Raw genomic sequence first — 13,170 nt, forward strand, 5'->3', positions numbered from 1 at the left:
ACCTTTTTACCTTTACGGGGAAATGACTATTAGGCTAAACGTACCATTTTTGCATTTCTTTAGTCTTCCTTCTTCTTGAAAAATCCCTCCTCTCCCCCTCTCTACTAATGTGTCCTCCCCTCTCTACTAATCTTTATGAGGTGCAACCTTTAGAGTAAATATTATAACAATTGACAGTTTCTCTTTACTTTGTTTTTTGCTGATAAAATTAAAAAACCTATAATTCTACAGTATGTCATCCCATAATATTTTTTTTGTATATCATTTCAAACTTTTTTTTGCAAAATGACTCCATTCCACAATTGGAACAACCTTCATGATCCAAAAACTGTTAGCTAAATTTATTTTACAAGCTACTTAGTCGTGAGAAATAAGGATATATTGAAAATGGCATGAGCTGAAGAAGAAAATCAAACTGACTTCAAATAATAATAAAACTTAAATTGTGTTGCAAAGTTTTTGGACATCCAATTAAAAGCATTTTTTGATCATTCACCGTTTGTTTACACCTATAAAACATAAAGCCTTAACATTCTTGATAGCTTCAGTTATATCTTTCTGTAAAGAATATTAATTTAACAGAACTTTGAAGACATATGGGCGAATCATGTTTTTTTTTTTTTTTAGTAAAAGCCCTTAAACTTGATTTACCGCCCTACGTGGAATGCTTAGCTCACCTTCTCCCCTTTGATAAAAACCTGGCCATGAATATACAACTTTGACTTAAATATTGCAATAAATCCCCTTTGTGACATTTCTACTATTTTTTGGCACTTCAACAACAATATTGATGAAATATAGCAAAATTCTAAGCAACTTGTAGAGTAACCAAGATAATAAGATAATGCCAACTAATAATAAAGAAAATAATTGAAATACTTTATTTTAGTGCCATTTAAAACACTGGCATTAATCTACTGACCATAAGTTGATAAAACTGGTATGTTTGTCAAAAACAATTGTCTAAATAAGGAAAAACATAAATCATAATTCCGAAACCATTTCTAATAGACCTTTCCAGACATTATAATTTACAATTGGAATTGTCAGTGATCTTGAAAAAAGAGCAGCATCACAATGATGCAATTTTAAAATCTAATTTAATAAATTGCATTTTTATCTGTAAAAATCTATATTAGTAATATTCTAAGGTTTCTAGACGAGTAGATATAAGAAGAAACTCAAGGGTATTTCCTTTAAACATCCTAAAAATCTTCATTTTTCTCTTATTCAAGGACACTTTCTATATTGTACAAGATTATGGATGTCAGCTTTTTTGTCACAACAGGACAGTGTTTCCAATTTTGATAATGAAATCTCAGTTTGGGCTTATTTGACATTTCTTAACAACAGCTAATTTCATCAGTATTCATCTATTTTTGTTACAACTTAAGCATTAAAACAGTTCAATTGCTGCATTGCCACCCTTCAACTGAGGCATTGTAATATGCATCTGTTTGTACAAATTGAAGGGCTTTCTATCCCTTCCAGTTCCATTGTTTCCAATTTTGTCTTTTAATAGACTGGATCAACCAATTTGATTTGAACAGATTGGGTTTTTGCTGTATCTTCTACACATAAGCGATTTTGCATCAGAAAAATTTCACAATGTCTGATCACAGGAACAATCACCTAAATAATAAGCATTCACAAAAATAATAGTCACCAGAATAGTGAAAACATTGATTAGGTGTGAAAAAAAAAAACAATAAAAAAACAAAAATAAAAACAAATACTTTATCAATAATATTAATTTGAATTAATGTGTACATATTAGGAATTTATAAGATTTTTTAAATTGTAATAAACCTTTAAATGAAATAAAATGGAGATTGTTTTCTTTTAGCAGAAAAGGAATTTTAATAATACAAACATAATGTCAAGCAAAGAATAGAATATTGGAAGCCATGGTAATGATATTGGTCAAGTTTTGCTTTGTGCTTTAGAGGGTTGAAGAAGATATACTAAGTGCTTTTTAATTGTAATAAACCTGTAAATGAAATAAAATGGAGATTGTTTTCTTTTAGCGGAAAAGGATTTTTAATAATACAAACATAATGTCAAGCAAAGAATAGGATATTGGAAGCCATGGTAATGATATTGGTCAAGTTTTGCTTTGTGCTTTAGAGGCTTGTTGAAGATATACTAAGTGCTTTTTAATTGTAATAAACTTGTAAATGAAATAAAATGGAGATTGTTTTCTTTTAGCGGAAAAGGATTTTTAATAATACAAACATAATGTCAAGCAAAGAATAGGATATTGGAAGCCATGGTAATGATATTGGTCAAGTTTTGCTTTGTGCTTTAGAGGCTTGAAGAAGATATACTAAGTGCTTTCCAGATGAATTGTGTAACGACAGGTTTATGAAGTCGTTTCAAAGACTGTATATAAAAAATCAGCTGTATAATAAAACATACAAAATAATCATAAACATATAAAATAATATAAAACATATAAAAATAATATTAAATAATAAAGTAAAATAATAAATAACAAAATAAACTAATAAAAATAATATAAAAAAATAAATAATAATAATATAATATGAAATAATATAAAAATAATAAAACATATAGAACTAATATAAAATATGAAAAATCTGTACAATAGAATATGATTTAATCATAAAATAAGAAAAGAAAAGTTTAGATAGCTAGGCTAGGTTTTAACAATTGAAGGCAATAGATAACCAAAAGTTATACTTTATGGCCATCCCTCTGATGTCAAACAAAAAAATTTTCGCCTCCAAATAGGATGGGGAGAGGTCATAAGAAGCAATTTAAATTAAAGTGGAGCTTCATGCAAGGGATTGAAGAGTGAATGTTTGAACTGATTGGGTGGAGAAGCATGATGAACAGCTATGTTGGCCTTTCACATCTCAGTACAGCAGCAAGTTGTTAGTAATAATAGTATGCATGAAATACATTCAATTAAAAAAAAAATATATATTTTGTCTGACAACAATTAGCTAAGAATTATGAATGCCCATAACCATAAAAAAAATATTAATAATATTGAATAGATAAAGAAAGAAGAAAAAAATTGCATTAATGCTTCCAGCAATGGATAAATCTAGCACTTCCATCCAGTAAATATATCACCCTATACATGAAATTAAACATTTAATATCTTGTAATAACCAAATACCACACAATAGTTTGATCATGCAATATGGACTAGGTAAAACATATCAGATGAAAAAGAAAATATACCTCAGTATTTCCAACAATCTCGTAGCAAATTTGTAAATTCTTGCAAAAATCTTCAAAGCTGTCTGGTCTTCCATTGTATATATTTAATATTCCATTTTGATTAGTTTCATTTCCTCCACCTCCTGAGTCTTGATAAAGATTTGTATTTCCAACAGCACTTGATATTTTTTTTCTAATACTTGCTCTCAAATTTGACCTGCTCAGCCAGCTCATGTCTTAAATCTGGAACAGATTAAATTAGCAAATAGTTTAGCTTACTGATCAAGAGGAGTAGCTCATGTCATATCCTATATGTGTACATTGTATGTTAACAACAGCAAATTAGCAAATAGTTTAGCTTACTGATCAAGAGGAGTAGCTCATGTCATATCCTATATGTGTACATTGTATGTTAACAACAGCAAATTAGCAAATAGTTTAGCTTACTGATCAAGAGGAGTAGCTCATGTCATATCCTATATGTGTACATTGTATGTTAACAACAGCAAATTAGCAAATAGTTTAGCTTACTGATCAAGAGGAGTAGCTCATGTCATATCCTATATGTGTACATTGTATGTTAACAACAGCAAATTAGCAAATAGTTTAGCTTACTGATCAAGAGGAGTAGCTCATGTCATATCCTATATGTGTACATTGTATGTTAACAACAGCAAATTAGCAAATAGTTTAGCTTACTGATCAAGAGGAGTAGCTCATGTCATATCCTATATGTGTACATTGTATGTTAACAACAGCAAATTAGCAAATAGTTTAGCTTACTGATCAAGAGGAGTAGCTCATGTCATATCCTATATGTGTACATTGTATGTTAACAACAGCAAACAGTCTCTTTCTAACTTGAAATTCTAAATTTACTGGATATTTTTGGTATTAAAGAGTTAAAGGGAGTCAGAGCTAACTGCTACTACTACGACTAACAACTCACCGCAGCATAAAGCCGTTTGAGGCCAACACAGCTACAAACGCTCCTCCTCCATCCCAATCTGTTCAAAACCTCCCTTTTTATACCTTCCCTGGAAGGTCCATTTTCCCTTAAATCTTTCTTTATGACATCCTCCCACGCCAGCCGCGGACAACAGGCTTCCCGTTTAGCCCTTGATCGTTGGCCAACAAGGACAATCTTCGGCAATCTGTCATTCTTCATCCGCGTTTCCAAAAGGGCTCATTCTATTGGAAATCGAAAGGCCTAGTGCCCTTTTTAATAGTCGAAAGTGACTGGAAGGCTTGAATTTTTTATAGTAAAGATCGAAGAGGGTATAATGTATTATTTTTCCTATTGTTGTTGTTTAACCAGGGCACTTCGTATCGAAGGAGTTGTCGTAGGAACTTCGAAAAGGGCTCATTCGATTGAAAATAGAAAGGGCTAATGCCCTTTTTAATAGTCGAAAGTGATTTGAGGGCAACTAATTCCCCTTCCACTACCCCCCAGCCACGTCCAACCTCCCATTTCTGCTCTTAAAATGTAAACAATTCAAAATAGCATAAGGGTATCCAAGCTATCAAAGAAAGTAAATTTTTTGCGAATGGTATCAAATTTTCCTTTTCAGGTCAACCAGAGGAGGTGTGAAACTAAATTAAACACTACTCTTTGTGTCCAGATTTTTGAAAGGGTGTATGTTGGTGAAAATTGCAGAAAATTTTTCTACAGCATACAAATAGGAGGCCAAACTATAGAGTCTTAAAAAACGAAAAGATTTAAAATATTATTCTCTTTTTCCCTGAAAAGACTTTGTCAATATAAAACAAACAGAAATTAATTTAAAAAACTTTTTCTACAAACTCAGTTTTTCAAAAAAAAGTAAGGAACTCTAATAAACGAAAAATGAGCAAAAATAAAATCAAATAATCTACCAAGCGTGAAACTACCCCAAATCGGAATCGGTAAATAAATGAAACCCAAAACGAACAAAAATTACAATAATTAACCGAGTCAAACTCGAAAACGAGCAGAAATTAACATAAGTTGGTCACAAAACCCCTATGCCTTCCCAAGGCCAGAACAAAATTTGCACTTTACTGAAAAAATACAAATGAATGTGCATTGTCAGTTTAATATAGATATACTATACTTAGTAATCAAAATGTTAATATTATTTGATTTATTTAAGTTATAAAAGTAAAAACATTTATATTTTTTAAGTAAAGTGCAAATTTTGTTCTGGCCTTGGGAAGGCATAGGGGTTTTGTGACCAGCTTATGTTAATTTCTGCTCGTTTTGAGTTTGACTCTGTTGATTATTGTAATTACTGTTCGTTTTCGGTTTCATTTATTTATCGATGCTGATTTGGGGTAGTTTCACGCTTGGTAGATTATTTGATTTTATTTTTGCTCATTTTTTGCTTAATGGAGTTCTTTACTTTTCTTTGAAAAACTTATTTTGTGGAAAAAGTTTTTTAAATTAATTTACCTAGGACCCTGTCTATTTGCTCCTGAAACTGTACGTAAAATTCATCTGAGTCACTAGTATCTCCATCAGTCGGTTCTATAGGGGCATATACTACAATAACTGATACCCTAAAGTTTTTAGTCATAAAATGACCGATTAGTTTTCTATTATTGATACCTTCCCAGCCTAAACAAGATTTGGCAGCTTCCATATTCATCATGAGCCCTACTCCTTGTCTATTTAACTAACTAACTAGAAGGGAATAAACTCTGTATATCTCAAAAGAAGAGAGTGCAGTTTTGAAGGAAATAAAGTGCAGATTTGCTGGCCAAAGACAAAGACAGCTTAGCTCTACAATAAGTTATTACGAACATAAGATTTTAGCTGAAATATCATTTATAAAATTTACCATATGAAGTAAACCCCTTCCTATGCCTTAATTAGGGCTACAGGTCCATTCCTGGACAGCTCTGTCCAGCTTTAGAACTTTTAGGATGACCAAAAAGCCTTAAAACCAGTTTCACCATCCTTGTTACACTCTCAACACAAAATCTTTTTACTCCCTCAGGCAATTGGGCATTTTTGGTTGGCAGCCTCTGATATAGACATTCATCTCTAAGAAAAACATGCATTCTTAATGCAATTAAATAAAAAAACAAGTTTTTTAAACTGAAAGTAAGGAGTATCATTAAAACTTAAAACGAACAGAAATTATTCCGTATATGAAAGGGGCTGTCCCCTCCTCAACGCCTCGCTCTTTATACTAAAGTTTTTATTGTTTTAAAAAATAAAGTTTTGAGACAGAGTCAAAATTTAGCGTAAAGAGCAAGGCGTTGAGGAGGGGACAGCCCCTTTCATATACTGAATAATTTCTGTTCGTTTTAAGTTTTAATGTCGCTCCTTACTTTCAGTTTAAAAAACTTGTTTTTTTTAATTACTTTTTGATCGTTTTTTAGTTAATGCAGCTTTTATTTTGGCTCACCGTCATTGAATAAGTGAACAAAATTTGCATAAAAATTTTTCTTTTCTTTTGCTAAATGGCTGTCTCTAAATTTGCTTCTGACGTAATTTACAAATTAACTTACGTAACGAACTTCTATATTCGTATATTTTTCTTCTGGCAAAAAATACAAAGTTGCAGGTTTTTGCAGATATGAGCTTGAAACCTATGTAATAGGGTTTTCTGATACACTGAATCTGACGGCGAGATTTTCATTAAAATTCTTTCACTTGTAGGGGATGTTTCCCCCCCTTTAAAAAATCAGGTAAATTTTCTCAGGCTCGTAGCCTTTGATGAGTAATACTAAACTTAATAAAATTTATATATTTAGAATCAGCATTATAAGCCCGTTCTTTTGATACATTTATTGAGATCAAAATACCGTTTCTAAAAGTTTCGGTTACTATTGAACCGTATCGCTTGTTTTTTTTTATTGTTTTTGTTATTACGTATATGTTATTATGTATATGAGGGGGTTCTCCCCTTAGTCAATACCACGCTCTTTACGTTAAAAGTTAAAAAAAAATTTAATTCACAAACCCATGAACCACAAAGACCGTTTAATTAGAAAAGATAGCTCTTTTGAAAGCACTAAAAAAACTGTAGCGTAAAGAGCGAGGTATTGACTTGGGGGAGAACCCCCTCATATACGTAATAATTTCTGTTCGTTTTAAGTTTAAGTTCTAATGTTGCTTCTTACTTTCAGTTGAAAAAACTCGTTTTTTTTATTTCTGATCGTTTTTTAAATAATGCTTGGAAATCCGGCGCCCCCTTCATAGAAATGTCCCTTAACCCAAAGAAACATCCCCCACTGAAAGATTCTCCCGAGTAACCCCCTCCTCCAGCCCCCCCCCCTACCAGAAAAAAATCCTTCCTGAAAATGTCTGTATACTTCCCAATAACCAAAACAATATGTAAGCAATGGGCAAAGTTAATAACTGGCAGCCCTTCCCCTGGGAACAGTGGGGGATTAAGTCATCCTAAAAGACATATTTATTAGATTTTCGACTATGCTGAACAAAATTGCTATCTCAAAATTTTAATTGGGTGACTTTGAGAAAAAATGAGCATGGGAGGGGGCCTAGTTGCCCTCCATTTTTTTGGTCACTTAAAAAGAGCGCTAGAACTTTTAATTTCCGTTTCAATGAGCCCTGCTACGATATTCTAGGACCACTGGGTCAATACGATTACCCTGGGGAAAAGAAAAAAAAATAAATAAACACGCATCCGTGATCTTTCTTCTGGCAAAAAATGAAAAATTCCGCATTTTTGTAGATAGGAGATTGAAACCTCTGCAGTAGGGTTCTCTAATACGTTGAATATAATGGTGTGATTTTCATTAAGGTTCTATAGCTTTTAGGGGGTCTTTCCCCCTTTTTTCGAAAATCAGCCAAATTTTCTCAGGCGCGTAACTGTTGATGGGTAAGATTAAACGTGATGAAACTTAGATTTTTGAAATCAAAATTAAAATCTGATTCTTTTAATGTATCTATTGGTATCAAAATTCCACTTTTTAGTTTCGGTTACCATTGAGCCGGGTCGCTCCTTACTTACAGTTCGTTACCACGAACTGTTTGATGGGTCTTGCCATTTATTGAATAACTCTGTGTAGCAGGATGAGGAGGATTTTCTGGAAGTCACACAAAAACATGCAAAATATCAGATAGTAGCAAATGGCCTAAAAATAATTTTAAAGCCCAAAGGAGTTTTTTGCATTACAGAGCATACAAAAAGTACAAACTTGTAAGGTGTACTAATTTGGTGCAGTTAAAGGTTTTTATTATTGAGAAATCTTTTCAGTTAAACTGTTAAATGAACAAAGCTTTCAGGAATGAAACAACAGCCTAAATTAGGGCCCCAGAAAGTGTTTTCAATAAAAAAAAAACTCTGCCTATTCCCAACTTATAATGTTTCAAAGATTATGTAAAGACTAGTAACTACAATTTTTAAATGCTGAATAAACTTTATTTGTCATGTTTTCATAAAGTGTCCTTCCCTTAAGCTTTAATTCGTAGGCTTAGAAGTTGGTATTGAAGACAGGTCTTTACTTTGGTGAATGTTTTTGGAGAATTGATAAATTTATTACACATAAGATATACGTATATATATATATAACTTGTTTTTTTATTATTTTACAAAAGATTCGGGCCTATTCATGAGTTAAAAACTTCGCAAGTCACTGGCTGGACGCTAGTCTTCTTCGTTATTCATCAAGAGATGTAGAAATTTGGTAGAAATGAAATGGCTGTGGCGTTTCAGATCCCTTGCACAATATTTGAAATAGCAGATAATAGATTCGCCATGGCATTCAATAAGATCCAAGCAATCTAATTAAAAGAGAGAACACGCAAAAACTAAATTAGACCAGTAGCCTATGAGAAATAAAAAAAAATACCCAAGACAATGAACAAGTCCCAATGGAAGGACCTGGGTCTATCAAAATATTTCTATGGTTCCCAGGGAATTTGATATTATTTTCTTCCGTCTCCGCTTAAAATGAAAAAAATGATTAGCTTTTCGGCATGCCTACTTTCAATTAAAACAAATTGAAGTATTATCATTTAAAAATGACAACCCCCTATCCCCCCCTATAGGCAATAACATACAATTTTTTATAAATCATATTTTTGGGGTCACTTCCGTTTCAAACTTCAATTCCCCAACCTTGTACATAGTCTATAGCAAAATTTTGTCTCAATAGCAGGTTGTTTTTTTTTGGGGGGGGGGAGGTAAAAATTTTTTACAAATAAGATTGTATTTTCTTTAATCTGTCAGGCGTTCAATAATCGTGTGTTAAACATTAAGAAACTGTATTTAAAAATAGCAAAAGAAAACAAAATTCTACAAACTTACGATTCAGCCGTTACAACAATCTGTTGACTAGAAATTCAAAATACAACTGAACCTGTATAGTATATGCGTTCCGTTCAACTTAAAAATGAAATTCTTGAGTATGAATGATGTAAGAATCTTATAGCGATTGGGAACCTGCATTCGAAATGGTTTAATCTTATCAAACCGTTTGTGGTAACGGTAACTTTCAAGTTTGACACTTTTTCACCACTCTACTTTAAAAAAATAAATAAAAAAAACTTTAGCGTAAAGAGCGAGGCGTTGAGGAGGGGACAGCCCCTTTCTTATACGGAATAATTGCTGTTCGTTTCAAGTTTTAATGTCACTCCTTACTTTCAGTTAAACAAAAACTGTTTTTTTTATTTGATTTCATAAAGAAAATACGTTTTGTCAACGTATTAAGAACCGTGTATATTGTAATTGTATCTGTCTGGTTTATATGCTAAGTAACACAAGAGACGAAAAATGACGAACAAGAGAGTAGTGAAGAATTATAGTTTACAACGTAATATTTAGCAGGGACAGTCACTAGTGGTATATCACTTGAGGTGGCAACGTGGTTGGGTGATTTTCGGGGATTCGGGGAACCAGATTTTTTTCGGGGCGACACATAGATTTTCGGAGAAATCCCCAAAAATTCGGGGATAGTGCAAGCCCTGCTTTATTTTTAATCAGGAAAATCGAAATACTTAACCACACGAGAAAAGAAAAGCTCCGACTTTGCGGTTGACGCAATAAAGAATTGCCGAAAAATTAATTCTAAGCCAGCCAAACGCCACCATCTCTACCGACGGCGGCACGCGTGCGGGGTACCAATGACATTATCAGATTTTGGTGGTGGTCAACCCGTCCTCTCGTTGACAGTGTTCGATCGATTCGCCGGCTTGGCACCGAAGCCTAGTCCTAGGCTACATATAAAGTTTGCTGCTTTTTTTGTTTTTAATTGGCATTATATACCATATGTTGATAAGAAATAGATATCAAATAACAAAAACCAAGATCTTTTTGTATATACCCTAAGGCTATTTCCAGACATTAAAGAGGGAGGGGTAGGATGCAATTTAAGATGCAATGAAGGGCTAATTTTAGGCCCTTTGTGCACTTTGTTAAATGTCTCTAAACATTTTTAACAAGTCTTGCCTCTTGCCAATAAGAAAGAGCAGCAAGACACATGCCAAAATCAAGGTGGGGCCTGACAAAAACTTTATACAATTTTAGGAATATTTTGAGTTTGTGGCTACTGATGACCCATCTTAATAGGCCAAGGATGAAGTTTGCAAAAGAAACAGCAAGTTGAATGTGGCTGGGGAACTTCAACTTATTGTTAATGGTGAAACAAAGGTCCCTTTCTTCCTCTCTGCTCTCTAGATACTCCCTTGTTTTAGTGATGGGACTGTAAATTTATTAGGTAGCTATTGAGTTGGTAGGAACAAAGTGCAAAATACAGCATTTGACTGTATCAAATTGGAGGATCCAGTTTTAAGTCAAATCCTGTAGCCTGTCTATGTTGCATTGGCTGTTCTGTAGAGTTCTAATGCTGAAGAGTTTGGCACCATCAGCAAAGAAATATGTATTAATATCCAAATATATGAAAATGTTGTTAATGTACTATGGCAGGGGGTTGGGGCCAGTATGGCTTCCTGACGTACCCTGTTCATTACTATGACTCCATCAGAGTGGGTTGGTTGGCCACTCAGCTTCAATAAGTGGGCTTTCTGCTTGTAGTTGGTGGTGTAGAAGAATGATTCTTTTATGAATAAATCTAGAGCCTAAGTTACACTTCAGGATAGTGTTTTCAAGCCCTTATCTCTACACCTTCCCTATTTCTATGGCATAAAAACAGGTCTATACCGTTCTTGAATTAAAAAAAAATAAAAGGTTAACTTCGTACAAAATTCCTTGTCTGAATCAACACTATAATAACAAAAGAGTACCATTGCTTGATTCTCCATTCAATACTCTTTCCACATATAAAAAGCACAACCATCAAAATTGTTTTCCAGTTCTCTCTCCCCCCCCCCCCTTCTAATAGAGCCATGTATAGCCTTTGACTATATACAAGATTTTGCTGATTCTGTTGTTTTATTAATTTTTTTCACTTATTTTTCATCACCGATTGACTCATAATTCAAATAACGTCATTTGAAAAAGAACAAACAATAAAATTATTACAGTTTTGTACACAGCCTAGCTCAGGCTGCCTGATATAGCCTGAGGCTACATGTAGCCTCATTTGAAGAGGAAGAAGGTTGGGACACAATGCAACAGTTGCACTCAAAATATTTGGAAAGAGTGTCCAATAGGAAAGCAAATAGTATATTGGACACTCTTGGACAGTAAAAACGTGGGGCAGTAAAACATGTTCTTAACTTAGGATCAAATAAAAATAGATTAACTTAAACTGAACTAAAAATAAAATAATCATATACCATTTCAAAGTTCATATAAGGGAATTTGAAAATTGCGACTTTCAGATTAGAAATGATATTGGACAATTTAGTTGCCCCAAAGTACCAGAATTCAAGACTCCTAAAACTTGCACTCAAGTGTTGCGTTGCATTCCATCTTTCTGCAAAGATTATCGTTTTTTAACTCATCTTTGTTCTAAGATCTTAAAGCTCACTGATGTTAGCAAAAAGTGTAAAGAACGCCATTTTTCTTCCATATAGGAACAATGAGGGGGGAGGATTAGGACACAAATGTGATGTTAGCAAGTAGCTACCGTCACAATATTGGTTGCTATTAACAACCATTATATTTGGAAACAGTGATGAATGAAAAATTTAATGGTACTACTCTTTTGTGATTATACTGCTAGTTCAGAAAGGCAATATCTGTTTATAATTACAGTTGTCTATGTAATAGAACTGTTCCTTACAGTTTTGCTTTTGTAATGGAAAGTTTGTCCCAAATAATAAAAGAGCATTGTTCTTTAGAGGAAGGTACGATAGAGATCAATAACTCGAAAGGTAAAGGAATACTTGTGGGGTAAAATTAGATGGAAAAAAAATATACCATTAGATACCTTATTTAATGCTCTTCTCAAGTTGCTGTTGCAATTGTGTCCTCCTCCTTAATAGGGCCTGATAAAAAATAATGACAAACTCACAAAATCAGTAGACTTCTATATATAGACCAGGTCTAATTCTGGCCCCATTAGGGAGGAGGGGGTTCTAGGACGGAATTGTGATGGTATAACTTTTATGTCAGGAAACAGCAATTTAGAGACAGTTTCTATACAAAGTTTTGAAAGTTTCATTTCCCTTCCTCACCACTTTCTAGGGTACCAAAAATTCCATTATCTAAAATTTTAGCCTAGGATAAATTATAAATGAGGCTTTTCAGTATCTTGAACAAAAGTTAAATAAGTGGACGGAAACTTTCAGGAATAAACTTATCACCTAAATTATGTCCTATGGTGGTGTTCTCAACATCCTTTCTTTACTCCAGAAATGCTTAAAGAGTGGGAGGCATTGGAAAGAAACACAAAAAATTCTGAAAACCAACCCACTTTAAAACAATTATGATTACTCCCTTATCTCATTCCTAAGGGTGATTCCTATTGCTTCACTTCTTCATTTCTATTGCTTCACTTTTCTCCTATCCCCCTGATGGATAAATATAGCTCACATTTCACTTTCCATATTGCCACTATATTTTGTAATAACACTGCTCTTTACTTTGTTGCTTGAACAGTGTTCCTTGCTGTAAATAC

General features: G+C 33.2%; 1 protein-coding gene across 5 annotated transcripts in view; it reads right to left on the minus strand.

Moving 5' to 3' along the window:
• LOC148955031 (FHF complex subunit HOOK-interacting protein 1B) overlaps positions 1 to 13,170 on the minus strand; it is a 76,422-nt gene that overhangs the window by 47,032 nt on the left and 16,220 nt on the right. For all 5 annotated transcript variants that reach the window (XR_016142820.1, XM_089099840.1, XM_089099847.1 and 2 more), the window contains exon 2: positions 3,214 to 3,435. Coding sequence is in view for 4 of the 5 variants with exons in the window: in XM_089099840.1 (XP_088955966.1) it covers positions 3,214 to 3,426 (213 nt within the window). In the remaining variant the exon portion in view is untranslated. The remainder of the gene's footprint in view (positions 1 to 3,213; positions 3,436 to 13,170) is intronic.

This window comes from Artemia sp. Qi Xiang Cuo, chromosome 2, assembly GCF_049724085.1.
Source record: "Artemia sp. Qi Xiang Cuo chromosome 2, ASM4972408v1, whole genome shotgun sequence".
Taxonomy (NCBI): Eukaryota; Metazoa; Arthropoda; class Branchiopoda; order Anostraca; family Artemiidae; genus Artemia; species Artemia sp. Qi Xiang Cuo.